Here is a 20,401-nt window from a genome sequence, read left to right as displayed (position 1 = left end):
ACATCCCCATAAAATAGTGAAAAGGAAATTTATGAAGTTAAGATATTTACTATACATTTGTTTTGGCAAATGTCTTCTATGCAGAATGTATCTGTAGAATCCCTATACATCAGTAAGCCAGCCAACTATGCTGATTTTTACTATTCAGCAGGGAAATGAAAATTGAAGCCACAGCCTATGATTGCTCCCCACCAGAATGCTCATCTCTAACAAGATGAAGTATGCTCAGCACACAAAATATACTTGATAAAAACGATAGAAACCGCCAAAGTGGATGAGACGTAAAGCAGCTGCAGTGGTGTGAGGGAACACACCTGGGCAAAAGCGCTCTGGAGACTGTACCTATCAGAGCTAACTAGACACACACCCTTTGACCTCACAGTTCCACTCCTATCAACCTGATCCCCTCCATCAATGTGTATTTGGCTGAGCACCATGCTCCATATGTCTCAGAAGTACTAGTCCTAGTGACCCCAAGTTGGAGCATATCCAAGTGTATCCCAGCAACAGCATGAGTAAATAAATGCTAACAGAAGGAAGGATGCCGATGCTATTGCTAACTAGAGTAAAAACTGTGAGGTTAAAACTATGTTTCTAAGCAGCTGATAGTATCCCTCTTCCTGATCTGACTGATGTCTTTGTCAGACTATTCAGTAGGGCCAAGATGTGTTGAGACAAGCAAGAACCCAGGGAGAACAGCTTAAGGAGGCTCTCACTCTTGCCACTTGAGGGCATCCATCCTTCCTGTGCATCTTGCTTACATTGGTGGTATAATGCTGAGTACAGCTGCCTTCCTAAGCATCTTGCTTGCCTCACCCATGTCCCAACCCTACTGTCCAGTTTGTATGTATTTACTGACCTGTATCACTAAGCCATATATTTTTTGCATGCACATAATAATTAGACATAAAACTGTTAAGGGGTCTGATCTACTTCATAGCATAAATAAAATAATACATATATATGTGTGTGTGTGTGTGTGTGTGTACACACAAATATATAGCTTATTTCATTATATATGTATATGTGTATGCATATATGTATATACATATACATATATCCTTAATAATTTCTTAAGAATATCAGAATAAAAGATTAGACTATATTAGATGAACAGCTTTTCTTTACCAAAAGACCATTTAGTAAGACAAGCCTCAAAAATAGACAAATTATTGCAACATAAATAAGTAAAAAAGAATGATTATGAGAATATTTTTTAATTATGTGCATTGTACATGTCTGTCTGTCTGCTGTAAGCACAGTACAGAGGCTGGACAATGGGTCCCTCTGAAGTAGGAGTTACAGGTAGTTGGAAGCCCCCTGACATGGAGGCTAGGGACTGAATTCAGGTACTCTGGAAGAGCAGTATACACTGTTACCACTGAGCTGTTTCTCTAGCCCAGTATTTTCACATGAATGAAGAAAGATAACTCAATGCACCAAAAATCAGAATGACTAAAGAAAAATGCTTAAGCATCAATAATTAGAAAATATGCTAAAATTATGAGGTGTTAGCATATCAAGCAGACTACTGAAAAGATAAACTCTGGCAATAATAAGTGTTTACGAGAAGACAGGATCTCTCTTCAACTGTTAGTATAATAAATATGGGTATAGTACTTGGGAAAACTATTTTGTCCTTTCTAACAAATGTGTAAACTTGTGGTGGTTTGAATAAGAGCCCCCATAGGCTCATATATTTGAATACTTAGTCATCAGGGACTAGCACTATTTGAGAAGAAGAATTAGATCAATTAGAAGGTGTGGCGTTATTGGAGTAGGAGATCCTTCTTGGGGGAAGTTGGAGTGTACTTTGAGGTTTTAAAAGCCCATGCAAAGTCTAGAGATCTGCCTACGGGTCAGGATATAACTCCCAGAGATTGTTCCAGAGCCTGCCTGTATGCCACAATGCTCCCTGACACAATGATAATGGACTAACCTTCTAGAACTGTAATCAAGCCCTCAGTTAAATTCTTGCTTTTATAAGCTGTCTCTTCAGAGAGACACATCATGGTGTCTCTGAACAGCAATAGAGCAGTGATTAAGACAAAGCCTGAACTAGTGTATTCCCTGTAGACACTCTTTTGCCTGTGTACCAGTAAGTGTCCATATAAATGTGACACATAGCTTTAATCCCAGCACTCAGGATGTAAAGGTAGAGCTGCGTGGATCTTTATGAGTTCCAGGCCAGCCAGACTACATCTAGACAGGAAAGACCTTTCAGTGACATGAGAGGCTGAAGCAGTCCCCATAGACCCAGGAATCACTTGAAGTCAGAAATCTGATACTAGTTTGGGCAACACAGATTCTGTCTCAAACAACAAAAACAAGGGCCAATCTGAGTGTACACACAGTTAATTCTAGTACATGAGAGGGGCAAAGCGGGCAGATTTCCATGAGTTCCAACCCTCCTTGTCTATAGAGCAAGTTCCAGGCCAATCAGGGCTACATAGTGAAATCGTCTCAGTAACAACAAAAATAAAACAAAACAAAAACTCAAACAAACCAAAAAAGTAGAATACAGCAGTGGAAACGAGAGAACCAAATGCAATAATGAGATCACATTCTTGACAGTCAAGCAAAAGACAGAAACGTCAGAGTCTGTGAGTATAATTACATCTATATGTTTACTCAAACTAATACGCTCCGAGATGGTAAAATTACAAGGAAGGACTGTCAGAGCTATAAAGAGAACTTTTCTCAAAAATGTTTTGATTCTAATTAATAAAGATGAAGGTTCTGTATATCTGTGTGTCAGAATGTGGGTGTGAATAGTTTTTATTTTTTTATTTTTTACAAAGATTGTTAATAAGTTGAAATTCTTTTTTTAATTGGATATTCTCATTATTTACATTTCAGATGTTATCTCCTTTCCCCATTCTTCCCCCCTCCCTCCCCCCAGGAACTCCCTATCCCATCCCCCCTCCCGCTGCTTCTATGAGAGTGTACCCCTACCCATCCACCCACTCCCCCCTCCCGCCCTTGAATTCCCCCACACTGGGTCATCGTTTCTTCACAGGACCAAGGACCTCCACTCCTACCAATGCCTGACAAGGCCATCCTCCACTGCATATACAGCTGGAGCCATGGGACCCTCTATGTATTCCCAGGCTGGCGGTTTTGACCCTGGGAGCTCTGGCTGGTTGGTATTGTCGCTCTTCCCATGGGGCCACAAGCCCCTTCAGCTCCTTCAGTCTTCTCTCTACCTCCTCCATTGGGGACCCCATAGTCAGTTCAATGGTTAGCTGCAAGTATCTGCCTCTGTATATGTCAGATTCTGGCAGAGCCTCTCAGGAGACACGTATATCAGGCTCCTGACAGCATGAACTTTCTGGCATCCACAACAGTGTCTGCTTTTGTTGACTGCACATGGAATGGATCCCCAGGTAGGGCAGTCTCCAGACTGCCCCTCCTCCAGTCTCTGCTCCACACTTTGTCTCTGTATTTGTTCCCTTGAGTACTTTGTTATTGCTAAGAAGGACCGAAGCACCCATACTTTGGTCTTCCTTCTTCTTGAGCTTCATGTGGTCTGTGAGTTGTATCTTAGGTATTCTGAGCTTTGGGACTAATATCCACTTAAGTCACCATCCCTGATCGCAAGATGACTACAGAAGAGTAGTGATAAAAAAAAAAAAAAAAAAAACCCTGCATGGTATTGGTACAGGGATAGGCAAGAAGATCAATGGAATAGAACTGAAGACCCAGAAATGAACCCACACACCTATGGTCACTTGATCTTTGACAAAGGAACTAAAATCATTCAGTGGGAAAGACAGCATTTTCAACAAATGGTGCTGGTTCAACTGGAGGTCAGCATGTAGAAGAATGCAAATCAATCCATTCTTATCTTCTTGTACAAAGCTCAAGTCCAAGTGGATCAAGGACCTCCACATAAAACCAGATACACTGAAACTAATAGAAGAAAAAGTGGGAAGAGCCTCGAACACATGGGCACAGGGGAAAAGTTCCTGAACAGGACACCAATGGCTTATGCCCTAAAATCAAGAATTGACAAATGGGACCTCATAGAATTGCAAAGCTTCTTAAGGCAAAGGACACTGTCAATAGGACAAAACAGCAACCAACAGATTGGTAAAAGATCTTTACTAATCCTACATCTGATAGAGGGCTAATATCCAATATATACAAAGAACTCAAGAAATTAGAGCCCAGACAATCAAATAACCCTATTAAAAATGGGGTACAGAGCTAAACAAAGAATTCTCAACTGAGGAAACTCAAATGATCAAAAAGCACCTAAAGAAATGTTCAACATCCTTAGTCATCAGAAAGATGCAAATCAAAACAACCCTGAGATTCCACCTCACACCAGTCAGAATGGCTAAGATCAACAACTCAGGTGATAGATGCTAATGAGGATGTGGAAAAAGAGGAACACTCCTCCATTGTTGGTGGAATTGTAAGCTGGTACACCACTCTGGAAATCAGTCTGGCTGTTCCTCAGAAAATTAGACATAGTATATTACTTGAGGACCCAGTTATGCCACTCCTGGGCATATACCCAGAAGATGCTCCAACATATAACAAGGAAACATGCTCCACTATGTCCATAGCTGCCTTACTTATAATAGCCAGAAGCTGGAAAGAACCCAGATGTCCTTCAACAGAGGAATGGATACAGAGAATGTGGTACATTTACATAATGGAGTACTACTCAACTATTAAAAACAATGAAGTCATGAAATTCTTAGGCAAATGGGTGGAACTAGAAAATATCATCCTGAGTGAGGTAACCCAGTCACAAAAGAACACACATGGTGTGCACTCACTGATATGTGAATACTTTCTAGGAAGAAAGCACTAGGATAATTTAGTGGGGAATGTCAGCAGTACTTAAGTCACTAATTCTCTCAACAAGTCCAGACCCCTGTCACTCTTGTTTCTCTCTCAGGTTGCTCTGCTTAACATTTGTTTGGCAAAAGAGCAAGACAATCTGCTTTTCTTTTTCTTTTTAGTTTTCTGGTCTCAGGTAGGCCAGGTTATTATCTAACAGAACAGCTCATGAACTTCTGTTATCCCTACATTTGCCCCTAAGGTTGGAGACATGAACAACCATGCCTGCCTTTTTAATTATGTGTAGTCTTTATAGAAATATTCACATCTATACACATTCACACACATATGAAGGGCATGTGCATATGTGGGTAAGTGCATGAGTGCGGGTACCCATGGAGGCTAGAGGTGACAGGTCCCCTAAAAGCTGAAGTTATGGGTGGTTGTGAACCATCAGACAGAGGTGCTGGAAATGAAACTCTGGTCGTCTGCAGGAGTGGTATTGAGCTCTTAACCACTGAGCCATTTCTCCAGTCCCTTTAAAATTTGTTCTTCTTTCTTTCTTTTGTTTTTTTTCTTTTCTTTCTTTCTTTTTTTCTTTCTTTCTTTCCTTCTTTTTTTTTTTTTTAAGATATGGTTTCTCTATGTAGTCTTGGCTTTCATGGAACTCACTATGTAGACCAGGCTGGCTTTGAACTCACAGATATCTCCCTGTCTCTGCCTCCTAAGTACTGGAATTAGTGGCATGCTCTATCGTATTCAGCTGTTAGGTTTTTTCTTCATAAAAAAAAAAAAAAAATAGTCAGCCGGGCGGTGGTGGCGCACGCCTTTAATCCCAGCACTTGGGAGGCAGAGGCAGGCAGATTTCTGAGATCAAGGCCAGCCTGGTCTACAGAGTGAGTTCCATGACAGCCAGGGCTATACAGAGAAACCCTGTCTTGAAAAACAAAAACAAAAAAACCAAAAAAACAAAAAAAACAAACAAACACCCAAAAATAGTCACATTATTTTATTAACCACTATTTTTGTTTTTATTATGATTAGTTTTTCCATGTTAGCTATATCTGCTTTGACATGGAATCAAAAGAAAAATTATGCACCAGAATCTAGTTATTTTTATGCTGGACACTGTGAAAAAGTTTTTTTTTTTTTTAAAGACAAAAAAAACCTGGTTTGGTTACATTTGTCGTATTAACTGAATGGAGACTAGGATCTCCCTTTCAATATACTAAACACAGTACTGAGCTAAGGAGTTAGAAGGTACTTTTAGAAACTACCTAGCAAAGCTAGCCATCAAATTTTTGTTGTTGCTGCTGTTGCTGTTGTTATTGTTATATATATGGATGTTTTGCCTGCATGTGTGTGCCTGGTACCTGTGGAGGCCAGAAGAGGGTGTCAGATCCCCTGGAACTAAAGTTACAAATGGTTGTGAGCTGCCATGTAGGTACTTGGAACGGAACCTAGATCCACTGGAAACGCAGCCAGTGCTGTTAACTGCTAAGCCAACTCTATAGCTTCTATAGTCATCTTTTAAAAGTAGGATTCTAAGACAAAAAAATTATTTTTATAGTATCCCTTTCTACTAAACAGCCTAAAAATGATTTTGTTTCAGAATCTTTCACCTACAATGTTAGCACATAGCAAACATTATTATCTACACAACTGCTAAGTCATGGTATAGACCTTACTACTACAAAACAGAGCCTTAGCGAGTCTGCAGCTTTCAGTCTTTACAGAAACAAGCAAAGCTCCATCTGTCACTGACTGGCACTGGCTGCAAACTCTCAATCCCTCAGCTCTCCCCAGCAACCAAACCAAAATGCTTGTCATGGATATTGGTATTATTCTCTCTCTCTCTCTCTCTCTCTCTCTCTCTCTCTCTCTCTCTCTCTCTCCCTCCCTCCCTCCCTCCCTCCCTCCCTCCCTCCCTCCCTCCCTCCCTCCCTCTCTCTCTCTCTCTCTCTCTCTCTCTCTCTCTCTCTCTCTCTCTCTTATTCAGGTTAATAAAAATTTTTCCATAAAATTTTTTCTCCCTAACCCTCATGGCCCATTACTACAATAATCAAGAGCTAATGTATAAATTCTATTGAGTATGAACATATCAGATACTCAGAATACTTTAAGTACTATAAAACATGCTGGGATTTTTTTTCTTATTGGTAGACAATCTCATACAACAGCACATATTTCCTTCTAAAAGAACTTTTTGACTTAGAAGTCCTTGACGTCACAGGCTAGTTTGTTTCAGTTTTCGTAGCTGGCATGCTCCACTGGACTCTGTTACTGTGACATGACCTAAATACAAACTGGAAATGTCACCTGTGTTTAAGTGAAGCAATGAAGGGTCACTAAAAGTTGGCCTTACTTGACTGCCGCAGGCCTCTTCTTCCTCATCATAGTCTAGACCCTGATGGGCTATCTCAGTCGTGCCATCCTCCTGACCGACACTGTTCTCCCCATCAAGCATTCTGGTGGCCTCAGTTGTGACTTTCACTTTCATACTGTGAAAGCCAGAGGAGACTGAACCCATTCGAAAACTCACAGGCTCCCCCTCAAGCAATAGGAAGTGTGAATTCACCCCTTCTTTAAAACCAGGGGGTTGGTAATCATGTGGTGTCACTGCAGAAAGGACAAGAATATTGCAAATTAAGTTTCAATGGAGTGATTTCATATACAGTAACAACACTATTAAGTTTCAATGGAGTAAGTGATTTCATATACAGTAACAACACTTTTCAGATGCCTATAAATCCGATTTATACACAACATCACTTGAGCACTGAACAAGGAATTTGGCCGAAGGTCTTTACCTACCTGAGTTATAATAATGGAGTTTCATAGTAAGTATAACATCAGTAGGAAGGGGTCCAAGGTTCTGCATCAGTACATACAATTGACGGATTAGTAGGGAACAGGCTTTCTTGGTATCTTCACTGTTTGTCCCACTTTCAAAGCTTGTACTACTGCTATGGTCACAGAAAAACAGCACCTTTCAATCATAAATAACATTCACAATATACTACTAAACAATATAACTTTGGCTATGTCATCTAATATCGTAAACATTAGGACATTTTGTAGACAGTTTTAAGAGGTAACTTAAGGAAATGATAGTACTTTCAATGTATATGCACAGAATCTCTGAATAACAGACACCCCTAAAGCATCGTATCATTTTAAAATGTTGGTTTTCAAATAATCATATATTCTAATAATGAGAACAATGGATTTGTAACTAGGTGACCTGGCATCCAATATCAGCCATACTCTTAGCCAGCTGAATGACCTCGGTCAAGTCATTTGCACACATTCTAGGTCAGGTAGCCCATTTGTGAGATAAGCTTGTGGATGTTTCTGCAGCTTTCCAAGCATGAAATCAGCTCTATGCTTATCTACCATCTGATTGTCTCTCAAAGAAATGCCCTCCTCACTGTGACATAGGTTACTAAAGCATCTATTCTTCTGGCTTTCTTTTTTTTCAAGACCTTCTCCATGCTGCAGCCAAATTACTACTCCCAATAGAAAGGTCCACTTATGTCACCTTCTTGCTAAAGTTTTCTATTACATGTGTCATCTTTGAAACAAATATGAGAAATGGCATATGTACATCTATCTTTCACTCCCACCCACCCCCGAAGCTGTCACCCAGTTTGTTTAATCACATGCATCTGAAGCTGTACTTTGTTTTTCCTCCTGATACTCCTAGCACCTACCTAGCTCATGTGCCATCTCAAGTCTCCCCTATACTCTGCACCTCCCCTCAGAAGAATTATCTGTTCCCATATAGACTATAATGGCTAAATCTTTCATCTCCACACTACTAGATTTGGTATCTACCTACCCAATAAATATTTGTTGAATTAATAAATGAATGAAAGAGTTATGCTAATTATCTTCTAATTCAAATTTTCTTTATTTCTCTACAAAGTTTTCTTCCCAATTAGTCTCACATTTAGTATCTTTAAGGACACACTACAATGGCAATATATTTGCAGTACCTTGAACATATTAGGACTTAGCACTGCAAAATAATCCCAAGTACTTAAACTGTTAGGTCTCTCCCTGATTTTTTGGTGGCAGTGAGAGATAACAAAGTAAACAAACATATATTAACTGGATAGTTTAGCTTCTCTATCAATTTCCAACAACTTAAAGGTTTTGTCTACCAGGACTTTTAATCAGCCAGAATGAAGGGGTATAGAAACATAGCTCATGAAGCCAGAATTAAGGGGTATAGAAACGTAGCTCATGAAGCCTTTGGAAACATCAGAAGATCATATTAAAGACCCTCATTTAAGCAATATTTCTAGAAATTTATACTACATATTACCGTCTCGCTTCCTGAGTATCTGAAAAATTTACCCACTTGCTTTACTACTCTAAAACAAACAAAAAATATTAATCTGGTTGTCCAGAATATGTATATTGGAGTTTTGAAGAGTAAGGACAATTGATTGTGTGGGGGGGAAAGCATGATGTATGTCATATACATCTTAATGTATAGGCTTGGTAGAGCACAACCTTGCCTATATATTAAGTTCAAAGTCAGCCTGAGCCACATAAGATGTTGCCTCAAAGACAAAGTGCTGTACAACCTGTAAAACAGTATATAAATACTAATTAACTGTGGCTAATGTTTTAAATATCCTTTCTGGAACTGACTTTTCTTCTTATATCTAAATACTTTCTGCAAGTCTTACAAATGAGAGGATAATTAAGAGAGTATTGGAAAGAACTCCTCAAGTTCCCCAAGGGAACTAGAAAAAAGGCAGCATATAGCCAAATTTCTCTTCAGTTTTGTTCCTTTCAGGATCTCTATCTCCCTTTTGAAGACTTTCATTAAGTCTTTTTATAGAATCTGTGTCACCTACTTCTATCCCATCTCATTCGAAGTCCTTGGTTCGCTATACCTGGTGGCTAATATGAAACCAAAAGCTTCTGAGAGAAGAATGTTGCTCCTTAACAAAATCTCCATATGCACTAGGGTCTTCCTTGGTTTTGCTCTTTGACCCATTACTATATCTAAAAACATGGATTTAAGACTTGATAGAGCCAGGTGGTGGAGGAACACACCTTTAGGCGCAGCACTTGAAGACAGGCAGGCAGATTCTGCTTTTGAAGCCAGCCTGCTCTATAGAGTGAGTTTCAGGACAGCCAGGGCTACACAGAGAAACCCGGTCTCAAAAAAGGAAACAACAAAAGACTTGATAGGAAAATACAGTGTATATGGGTTTTCCCACACAATGGCACACATAGAAAATGCTATGTGTGTGTGTGTGGATAAGCAACTAACAGCATTTGTGCATGTAAGCAAATAGTCCAGGAGTTTCATTTCCCTCAGGCTCAGTATTCCTCTATTGAAATGAAAAGAATTAACATATTTTGCACACCAATAGAGCTACTGGATTAATAGCTAGAGACAGTCATATGGGTTCTTTAGCTAACATCATGTTGACAGCTTCATTTATATATTTTTAAATTAAATCTTTTGTTACTTCAAGATTTATTATTATTTTTAGTTATTTGTAGGTATGTGTCTACATGCAGGTATGTGTACATGAGTTCAGGAATCCTCAGATGCATGATTGACCTAGAGCTGGAGTTATTGACACCTGTAAGCCACCTGATATAGGCATTTGGAATTTAACTCAGGCCGTCTGGAAGAGTGCTTTCTTAACCACAGAGCCATCTCTCCAGCCACTTTATTAATATAACTTTAAGGGCCATGACATCCATCATTGCCTCTGCTTTCATCAGTCAAATTTATGGACTTCAAACTTTAAAACAATTGTTATAATTTCTATTTGTGACAGTGAGGTATTACAAAGATGTAAGATTTCCACTGGCCATATAGAAGCTTGTATTTACTGCACTCCAATACATTTCTCATTGTTCATTAAACAGAGTCTACCTGTCAAAGTCCATAGTGGTTCCCTTTTTTGTATATTTGAATTTGAATTGGTAAATTTCAGTCACTTTCTAGAAAAACCAAAGAGAGCAGAGAAAAAAGTTACTTTTGAAACAAAACCAGATTTTTACCTCATAAAATGAACATTTTATTGGTATCTCCTATTTCCTCTGTATGTTTGTCTCATGGCATTACTTTATCAAGGAGTAGTGGTTCCAGATACAATAATAACTTAATCTTGCTCCTCTCAGCCAAAAATAAGTTAGGTATTACCATTACATTAGGTATTACCAGTCGAGGAATCATTCATTCATGCAATGAATGTTTTATCAAATTATCTACTTTGAGCTAGAAACTGGAGTCATTGTGAACAAGGCAGAGAAGACTTTTTTCATAGAATCTAGTAAACAAAGAAAATAAGGTAGTTTCAGACAGAACTGGTGCCATGGACAACATAAAGCAGATGCTGTGGTAGAAAGTGCATAGTGGAGAGAAAGAAGGGCTGATTAGATTTAGAAGGATCAGGAAAGATTTGTCTGAAGATGTGGTATTTTGCTATGAGCCTCAAGAAGGGTTAGTCATATGCAGACCTGTGGGACAATGCCTCAGATAGTCAGAACAGTAATGCAAAATCTCTGAATTGAGAAGGGATGTATTTCTTAGAATCCAAAAAGAAGACAATTAGCTAGAAATGAGAGATGTGGTTGAGACTTTGTTGACAATAGTAAGGATCTTGGATTTCATTCTAAGTTCATCAAAGTCTACTGAAAGTTTAAACAAATCAGAGGTTTGCAGTTTTTAAAGCTCTCTCTGTATACCTTAAGAATACAGTGTGTTGGTTTGAATAAGAATGGCCCTGATAGGCTCATATAATCTGAATGCTTGGTCACCAGGAAAGGTGGAACTATTTGAAAGAATTAGAAGGATCAGAAGATAAGAAGGATCAGAAGATATTTGTTGGAGGAAGTATATCACTGGTAACACCAGGCCCAGTGTCTGTCTGTCTATCTCCCCCTATGCAATCTTGGCCTACAGCTCAGGATGTAGCTATTGATTACTGCTTTAGTGTCTGTTGTGTGCTGGCATGCTTCACCATGATGATAATAGACTAGACCTCTGAAACTGTAAGTAAGCCCCAGTTAAACGCTTTCTCTTGTAAGAGTTGTCTTGGTCTTGTAGTCTCTTCACAACAAAAGAACAGTTATTAAGACAGATAGAGAATGAGCAGGTGTGGTAGTGCAAGCCTTTAATCCCAGCACTTGGGAGGCAAAGGAAGGCAGATCTCTGTGTGCTTCCGGCCAGCCTGCTACACACAGTGTGTTCTAGGACAGCCAGGGCTAAGCAGAGAAATCCTCTCTCTCTCAAAAAATAAAAAGGAAGGAAGGAAGGAAGGAAGGGAGGGAGGGAGGGAGGGAGGGAGGGAGGGAGGGAGGGAGGGAGAAAGGAAGGAAGGAAGGAAGGAAGGAAGGAAGGAAGGAAGGAAGGAAGGAAGGAAGGAAGGATGGATGGATGGATGAATACAGGCAGGGAAGCCAGGAAGCCATAAGGACACCTAGAAAGTCATCAAGGTAATTAGGGAAGAAGTAAGTGAATGACTACAGGAATTTTAAAAATTGGAAAGGGAACTGAGGAACTGGAGCACTGAGTTTTGTTTTTTTCACTAGAAGCTATTGCTACCATCTGCTCTCATCCCTGGTAAGGATTGATGGAATACAGAGAACAAATTTCCTCATTAAAAAAACAACTCAGATAGTTCTTTCAGGCTGTCGACATGGCTCAGAGGGTAAAAGTACTTACACTGCAAGCCTGACTACCCAAGTTTTATCCCAGGAACCCAGAGCAGAAGAACAATAGACTCCTTAAATTGTTCTCTGACCTCTATACACTTGCCACTCACACCTGCACACACACACACACACACACACACACACACACACACACACACACACATTTTAAATGCTTTAGCTTAAAAATAACTGTTTTACCCAGATAAATTAGACAGTTTGTAGACAGAGCAGGAGGTGCTAAAGGCAGAGTATGAGTTAAAATCAGAACACAGACTATGACCCTCATTCATCTGACAATGTGGAAATGGGAATGTTAAACTGACCAAAAGCAATTTTCGTGTTCCTGTTACTTATTTCTAAGATTTGAGCTCAAAGCTCTGCTGATCTTTATTTAGTATACATTTAACCATAGGTGATCAAGTCCTGGAAAATAGCTCATACTGCCTGAGCCTAAGGAGACTGACTGTAATGAGTTAATGTTAAAAGGGAATTGCTTTTGTAACCACTCAGTCTATCTGCAGGAGGCTGTTTTGTGAATACAATAGAAGAGATAGGTCAGGTCAGAGGTGGTTGCAGGTGCCTAAGAACAACAGGTTCACTCCAGACTGGCTAGACACAGTGTCCTCTCTTAGCCAGTGCTAAGTATGATTGTCCTGTCACACAAACAATCCCTATTCTTCTTGCCTGTCCTTGTTTCTGGTCAACTCTAGCCTCTTAATGCTATGGGAAATGTATTTTTTGTGAATAAAAGAGACCTTTAAGCAGTTGGTTATTTTTTTTTTAATTATTTGATTCCTAAACCAATTGTTTCACCGTTGAGATATATAACTGTTTTAAAAAGATGTTAATCCCAGGGCTGGAAAAATGGCTTAGGTTAAGAGCACTTTTTACTCCTACAGAAGAGTTGGGAGGCTTAAAACTGCCTAGAACTAGTTCTAGGGGATCTAACACCCACTTCTGGATTCTAAGAGCACTGCACACACAATCAAGTACACACAAATAAATATAAATGTAAAGAATAATCATTTTAAAGTGTTAATACTTGATAATGTCACCATGTTCAAACTGTTTCTCACTCCCTATTCCAAGCCACTGGAAAGACTTCTCAGGTCTATCTCCAAAGTGAATCACACATCCATGTGATCTTTATTCTCTGTTCTCTAGCCAAGAGTTTTTGAAAATACAAACCAGGCCAGGTACAGATTACATATGCTTGCACTCCCAGCTATTCTGGAAGCTGAGGCAGGGAAATCTGAGCTATACATCTCAAAAATCTTAAAGAAAGGGAAAAAGAAAGGAAGGAAGGAAGGAAGGAAGGAAGGAAGGAAGAAAGAAAGAAAGAAAGAAAGAAAGAAAGAAAGAAAGAAAGAAAGAAAGAAAGAAAGAAAGAAAGAAAGGGGGGAGGGTTGGGGAGGATCTAGGCAAGGCCTGAGTTCATTTCCTCAGACTACAACTAAAAGAATCATTTCAAGTATAAATCAAACCATGTCACTTTTCTCTCACCCCTCCCCTGGCCTTTCACTGTCCTTGTAATAAAGCCTATGATACCTCTTCATCTGTCCTCCACTTAGCTCTTCTGCCATTTCCCTTTTGTTCACTTATGAAACAGACCTGGGGTATCTTTTTTGCATATAAATACTTCCTGTCTTAGGGTCTCAGTGTGTCTATATTCTGGATCATGCCACCAAAACTGAGGTTGGTATCCTTGTTGTAAGTATTGATGAAGCGAGTACCTGGTACTGACTGACTACCTGGTATGGTCTGACTCCAGAACCTGATGTTACCCTCAGTGCTGTTCTGCCTGTCATATACTGGTGCCTTGCACAGATCTGACTCCTGATTATTCTATCTCAGCTCCAACAGTAGTCCAGCCCCAGGGGATGTTTCCTATGGCATCTGAGGCCTCCTGTGATCTTTACCTCATCACTGACGAGCCCAACACCTTTTCAAACTTTCTTCATGGCATTACAACCTTAAATGACTTTTACTAAATTCTATTTACTTATTGTTTATCCTTCTTCATACAAATATAAGCTTCTAGAGGTCAGAGACTCGGCCTGTCCCATTTATGTCTGAAAACAGTGCTAAGTACAAAAAAAAATCACAGAGTTCATCTTCAAGTAGAATTTTATCTTACAAAGATTCACTCTCGACATAAGAGTTTTTCAATGTTGTGCAGCTAACCTAAAACTAATGATCCTTCTGCCTCAGCCTCCTGAGTGCTGCAATTATAGGTATGTGCCACCACACCTGGTCTCTAATAGAGAAGATTTTTTTTTTTTTAAAAAGTCTCTAGGTCAGGTTTAAACCCAACACTCAGGAGGCAGAGGCAAGCAGATATCTGTGAGTTCAAGGCCAGCCTGGTCTACAGAGCAACCAGGGCTACACAGAGAAACCTTGTCTCAAAACCCAAAAACAAACCAACTAACAAACAAATGAATAAAAAACAAACAAATAAATAAATAGTCTCTAAACACATATTTTAGGACCACTTATTGTTCAGTAACTGAAATAGGCAATTAAAATTGTGTCTTTGATCACCTCCAATAGGCACAAAGGACTAGACAATGAAACACACGGTAACACTGCTCATAAAACTTGCATATGTAATGCTTTTGTTTTGTTTTGTTTTGTTTTGTTTTGTTTTGTTTTGTTTTGCAAGACATGGTTTTTCTATGTAGCCCTGGCTGTCCTGGTACTTGCTCTATTGACCAAACTAGCCTTAGACTCACAGAGATCCACCTGCTTCTGCCTCCTGAGTGCTGGGATTAAAGGCATGTGCCTCTTCTGCCCCAACTCATAAATGTTTCTTTATGGTTTATCATAAATTAAGATTTATTTGCTTTGTATGCCTCCCATATTTCAGTATGTGATTGTAGACAAGCTTTTTGTCAGTCTTTATTACTTTAGTTTTCAGGTTCTCTTTCATGACAGCAATCACAACAGAAGTATAAATGCAAATGTACGACAATTGTGTGCATGGCTCCTAATTCTGTTAGCTTCTGAACAGATTTAAGCAACGGCTCAACTGTTGTACTTGATATATTCTTCACAGGAGTGCTGCAAATTTTAAACCCATGTGTAAAGTCTATTTTTATTCCTAGTAAATATTAATCCTGTTATTTTTTGTGCCATTTGTTTAGGGAAGGCTATCCTTTCAGTGATGACTCATGCCTTTGGCACAGGATCAATAAATGCCAGATATTAGGTTGATCTGAAAATGATGTCTCATGATTATTTAAGAGAATGAGGTCAGAGAGCTACAGTTTTCTCAGTGACTTGATGTTAGACAGCAGCCAAGCCGTAAAGCAGTGAGACCTTGTGCATGCTTTTAGATACTATGATCCCTGTGCATGCTTTAGATACTATGATCCCTGTGCATGCTTTAGATACTATGATCCCTGTGCATGCTTTAGGTACTATGAACCTTGTGCATGCTTTAGGTACTATGATCCCTGTGCATGCTTTAGATACTATGATCCCTGTGCATGCTTTAGATACTATGATCCCTGTGCATGCTTTAGATACTATGATCCCTGTGCATGCTTTAGGTACTATGAACCTTGTGCATGCTTTAGGTACTATGATCCCTGTGTATGCTTTAGATACTATGAATCTTGTGCATGCTTTAGGTGCTATGATCCCTGTGATGCTTTAGGTACTATGATCCCTGTGCATGCTTTAGGTACTATGATCCCTGTGCATGCTTTAGATACTATGAACCCTGTGCATGCTTCAGATATTATGATCCCTGTGCATGCTTCAGATACTATGATCCCTGTGCATGCTTTAGGTACTATGATCCCTGTGCATGCTTTAGATACTATGAACCCTGTGCATGTTTTAGATACTATGATCCCTGTGCATGCTTTAGATACTATGAACCCTGTGCATGCTTTAGATACTATGATCCCTGTGCATGCTTTAGATACTATGATCCCTGTGCATGCTTTAGATACTATGATCCCTGTGCATGCTTTAGATACTATGATCCCTGTGCATGCTTTAGGTACTATGAACCTTGTGCATGCTTTAGGTACTATGATCCCTGTGTATGCTTTAGATACTATGAATCTTGTGCATGCTTTAGGTGCTATGATCCCTGTGATGCTTTAGGTACTATGATCCCTGTGCATGCTTTAGGTACTATGATCCCTGTGCATGCTTTAGATACTATGAACCCTGTGCATGCTTCAGATACTATGATCCCTGTGCATGCTTCAGATACTATGATCCCTGTGCATGCTTTAGGTACTATGATCCCTGTGCATGCTTTAGATACTATGAACCCTGTGCATGTTTTAGATACTATGATCCCTGTGCATGCTTTAGATACTATGAACCCTGTGCATGCTTTAGATACTATGATCCCTGTGCATACTTCAGATACTATGATCCCTGTGCATGCTTTAGATACTATGAACCCTGTGCATGCTTCAGATATTATGATCCCTGTGCATGCTTTAGATACAATGAACCCTGTGCATGCTTTAGGTACTATGATCCCTGTGCATGCTTTAGATACTATGTGCATGCTTTAGGTACTATGATCCCTGTGCATGCTTTAGATACTATGTGCATGCTTTAGATACTATGAACACTGTAGAGCTATTGCAGTAGTGAAATTGTAATCATCATTGCTACAGTTATCTGAATGAAAAATGTCCCTTATAACCTCAGTTGTTTGAACACTTGATCCCCAGTTGGTGGCACTGTTTGGGGATGTTGTGGAACCTTCAGGAGAAACCTGGCTGGAGGAAGTGTCACTGGGGCTTTGGTAGTTTATAAGCTCATTTCCATGTCTAGTTTGTTCTCTCTGCTTTGTGTTTGTAGTTGAAGATGTGAGCACTCGGCTTCCTGCCCCTGCTGCCTGCCTGCTGCTTGCTATGCCTCCTTGCCATGATAAACTCCTCTATGGAACTATAGGCCAAAATAAACTCTTCTCTAAGTTGCTCTTGGCGATTGCATTTTATCACAGTGGCAGGAAAGTATTAATACAATTGCTGACTTTGTTTCAAGTTGTGTGTTTAAAAAAAAAAAAAAAAAAAAAAAAAAAAAAAAAAAAATGGTGGCGCACACCTTTAATCCCAGCACTTGGGAGGCAGAGGCAGGCGGATTTCTGAGTTTGAGGCCAGCCTGGTCTACAGAGTGAGTTCCAGGACAGCCAGGGCTACACAGAGAAACCCTGTCTCGAAAAACCAAAACCAAAACAAAACAAAAAAAAAAACAAAAAACAAAAAAAAAACCAACCAACCAAACAAACAAAAAAACAACCTGTAGTGTTTTGAGTGTTTTTTAAAAAACTCAATAGTCTACCATTATTTAGTAATCAGATGTGTGCCACGAAAACGTAGCACTTAGGGACTGCTGCTACCATAGAGAATAAATGGTAAGTGTTCAATGAATAAATTGAATAAATGAATAAATAGAGAATAAATGGTAAGTTTCAACTTGAAACTTATCAAACAAAAAGCTCTCTTTTCAAAACCTCACTATTCTATATGCTAGCATCAAAACTAATTTAGCAGTTTTATTCTAATTCTGTCAGATTTTTCCTGAGATAAACTCAAGTTTTACCTCTAAAACTACTGATTTCTTTTTAAAAATAAAGTTTATTATTTTAAAAAATCTGCAAACAAATAAAACATCTTGCACCAAAACTAACCAGATTTCAAACTAGAAGCTGTGCATGCATAGGGAAACATAATTAGTTTGAGAACAAATCAATCCCAATTTTTTAAAAAAAAAAATGAAACTAAATAGGAGAAAAAGATTGGGATGGTTGGTGGTAGAGCACTGATCCAGCATGCTGGGTTCCATCCCTAGGACTCCGTAAACCAGACATGATGCTGCCTTGTAATCCCAACACTGTATACACACAGCTGGGACACCTGGTGAAGACAACAGGATCTGAAGTTCAAGGTGATTCTCAGCTACATAGTAGGTTCTAAAAACAGAGTTTTAGGGGAGAGAGACTCAGAAAACAGGACCTAAGAGCAGTTTGAGCATTAAGGAATTGCTATACCCTTGTGCACAGTGGTTATTCTCCTCACCTGCATGGTTATTTGTAATCTTGCAAAAGAGAAAATACTAAGGACTTAAAAACAATTTAGTCTCAAATGTCGCCAGTTAGACTAAATCCACTGGCTTAGAGAAGAAAAATTCAAAGCAAGGGGGAAAAAGAGAAGAAAGCTAGGAGAGAGACAAAACAGGATGAGAAAGCAAAGGACTTCTCACTCTGTGTCCCTGTCATAGGTACAAAAGCCATTGAAGTGGCACAGATAACTATGTCCTATTTAGGCAGTACTAGTCACTCTGCAAGGTAGAAAACAACACCCTGCTCCCAGGAACTCCTAATTCTAATCTTTTTAGGAAATAAATGAATCAACCCAGAGAGTTAAACTGAGGCTCTGCTGGGAAAGAACTTTAGAAAAAATAGAAGGTAGTACAGACAGTGAACCAAAGACGATTTCACAAAAGATCTGAAAAGCAGCAAGGTGCAGGAGTCACTAAGCAAGTCCAGGAATCAAAAGATGAGAGTAAAGATCCAATGCTCTCAAAGCTTATGAAAGCATTGACAGAGCATTCAGGTGGTAAAGAGCTCAGAGTAATGCTGTTGCTTTTTTTCCCCAAAAGATCATAAAACAAATAATTAAAATATACATTTTATTATTATAAGTAAATGCTTATTATTTCTACATTATATATTAATAAATATAAATAAATATTATAAATAAAATTACTTTTGTGCACTTATGATTAGGAGAATCTTAATATTGACATGTTATAGAATAGCCTCAGTTCTAAGCAATGTTTTTTGGTTTTTGTTTTTTTAAACATTGTATAGAAGTGTTTCTAAAAAAAAAAAAATCTAGTTTCTAAAAAGTATCAAAATAAAAGACTGGTTTCATTTATAATAAAACATAAAGTTCATGATGAGTTGCTCTGTTTATGTGGTAGGTAGTCTAGTAACATAATCTACAGCCTCAATTCAGATAAACATACTTAAATATAGTACACATACACTACCATCTTTACACTACCATCTTACCTCAGGTTCCTTGGGATTTGTGTAAAGCTGTTTAAGGGAAAATATAGAGCACTTAATTTCCAAAACTTACTAGATTGCTGCCCATTGAATATACTGTCTTTGTAGAGTCCAGTTTGTGCTCTATTAACGAGTACCAGCTGAGCATATTTCAAGCTAAAGATAGGATGAGCTCTTATTTTACTAAAAACTCAGAATATTTAGAACTTTATATGAACACTTATATAAGGAAGTTTATAACTGATGTAAAGTATCTGTGATTAATATGACTGAACTACAAATAAATTCTTAATTTGTTATGACATAAATATTTAAATAATTAATATATTTTATCAATGGTATCTCAATTTTCTACCACCATTTTATACCCATGGGTATATAAAACTTCCAAAAACAAAAGTCCACAAAACTTTCAAAACAAAAAAAACTTTGAATCTGTTACATATCAAAAAATATATTTAAATCCTAAGAGTTAATATATATCTATGTTCTCTCACATAATAATATATATGCCAAAGAAATATACTGAACATTTATAATATCTTATAAAGTTCTGATATATCCAGTTTTTAAATAATAAAATGTCATAAATCTCAAGAAGGAAGAAAGGAAATGATTACTGTTTAAATGCTTTACTTGCCAAAAGTAAATGTAGAGACAGAGACTTGGCCTTTAAGTTTGTACTTACTGTTAATACTGCCATGTATAGCTTCAAGAGAAAATAAACTGCTGTTATTATATGCTTGTACCATAGTACTAACATTTCTGATAGAGATTAATTCAAATATGACTTCAGAGAGAAAATATTCAAAAGGTCAGAAAAAGGGAACTAATTCACTCATTCAAACAATTTCTATTACAAAC

General features: G+C 38.5%; 1 protein-coding gene across 1 annotated transcript in view; it reads right to left on the bottom strand.

Moving 5' to 3' along the window:
• The window catches only part of Hormad2 (HORMA domain containing 2), a 94,083-nt gene that overhangs the window by 53,272 nt on the left and 20,410 nt on the right, over positions 1-20,401 (bottom strand). Inside the window, exons 6-10 of the mRNA XM_076938212.1 lie at positions 20,226-20,246; positions 19,541-19,567; positions 10,706-10,773; positions 7,609-7,760; positions 7,160-7,413 (exon numbers count right to left, since the gene is read on the bottom strand). Of these exons, the coding sequence (XP_076794327.1) occupies positions 7,160-7,413; positions 7,609-7,760; positions 10,706-10,773; positions 19,541-19,567; positions 20,226-20,246 (522 nt within the window). The remainder of the gene's footprint in view (positions 1-7,159; positions 7,414-7,608; positions 7,761-10,705; positions 10,774-19,540; positions 19,568-20,225; positions 20,247-20,401) is intronic.

This window comes from Arvicanthis niloticus, chromosome 7, assembly GCF_011762505.2.
Source record: "Arvicanthis niloticus isolate mArvNil1 chromosome 7, mArvNil1.pat.X, whole genome shotgun sequence".
Classification (NCBI taxonomy): domain Eukaryota; kingdom Metazoa; phylum Chordata; class Mammalia; order Rodentia; family Muridae; genus Arvicanthis; species Arvicanthis niloticus.
The sequence above is the reverse complement of the archived record's forward strand: the minus strand, read 5'-3'. Positions and strand labels throughout refer to the sequence as shown.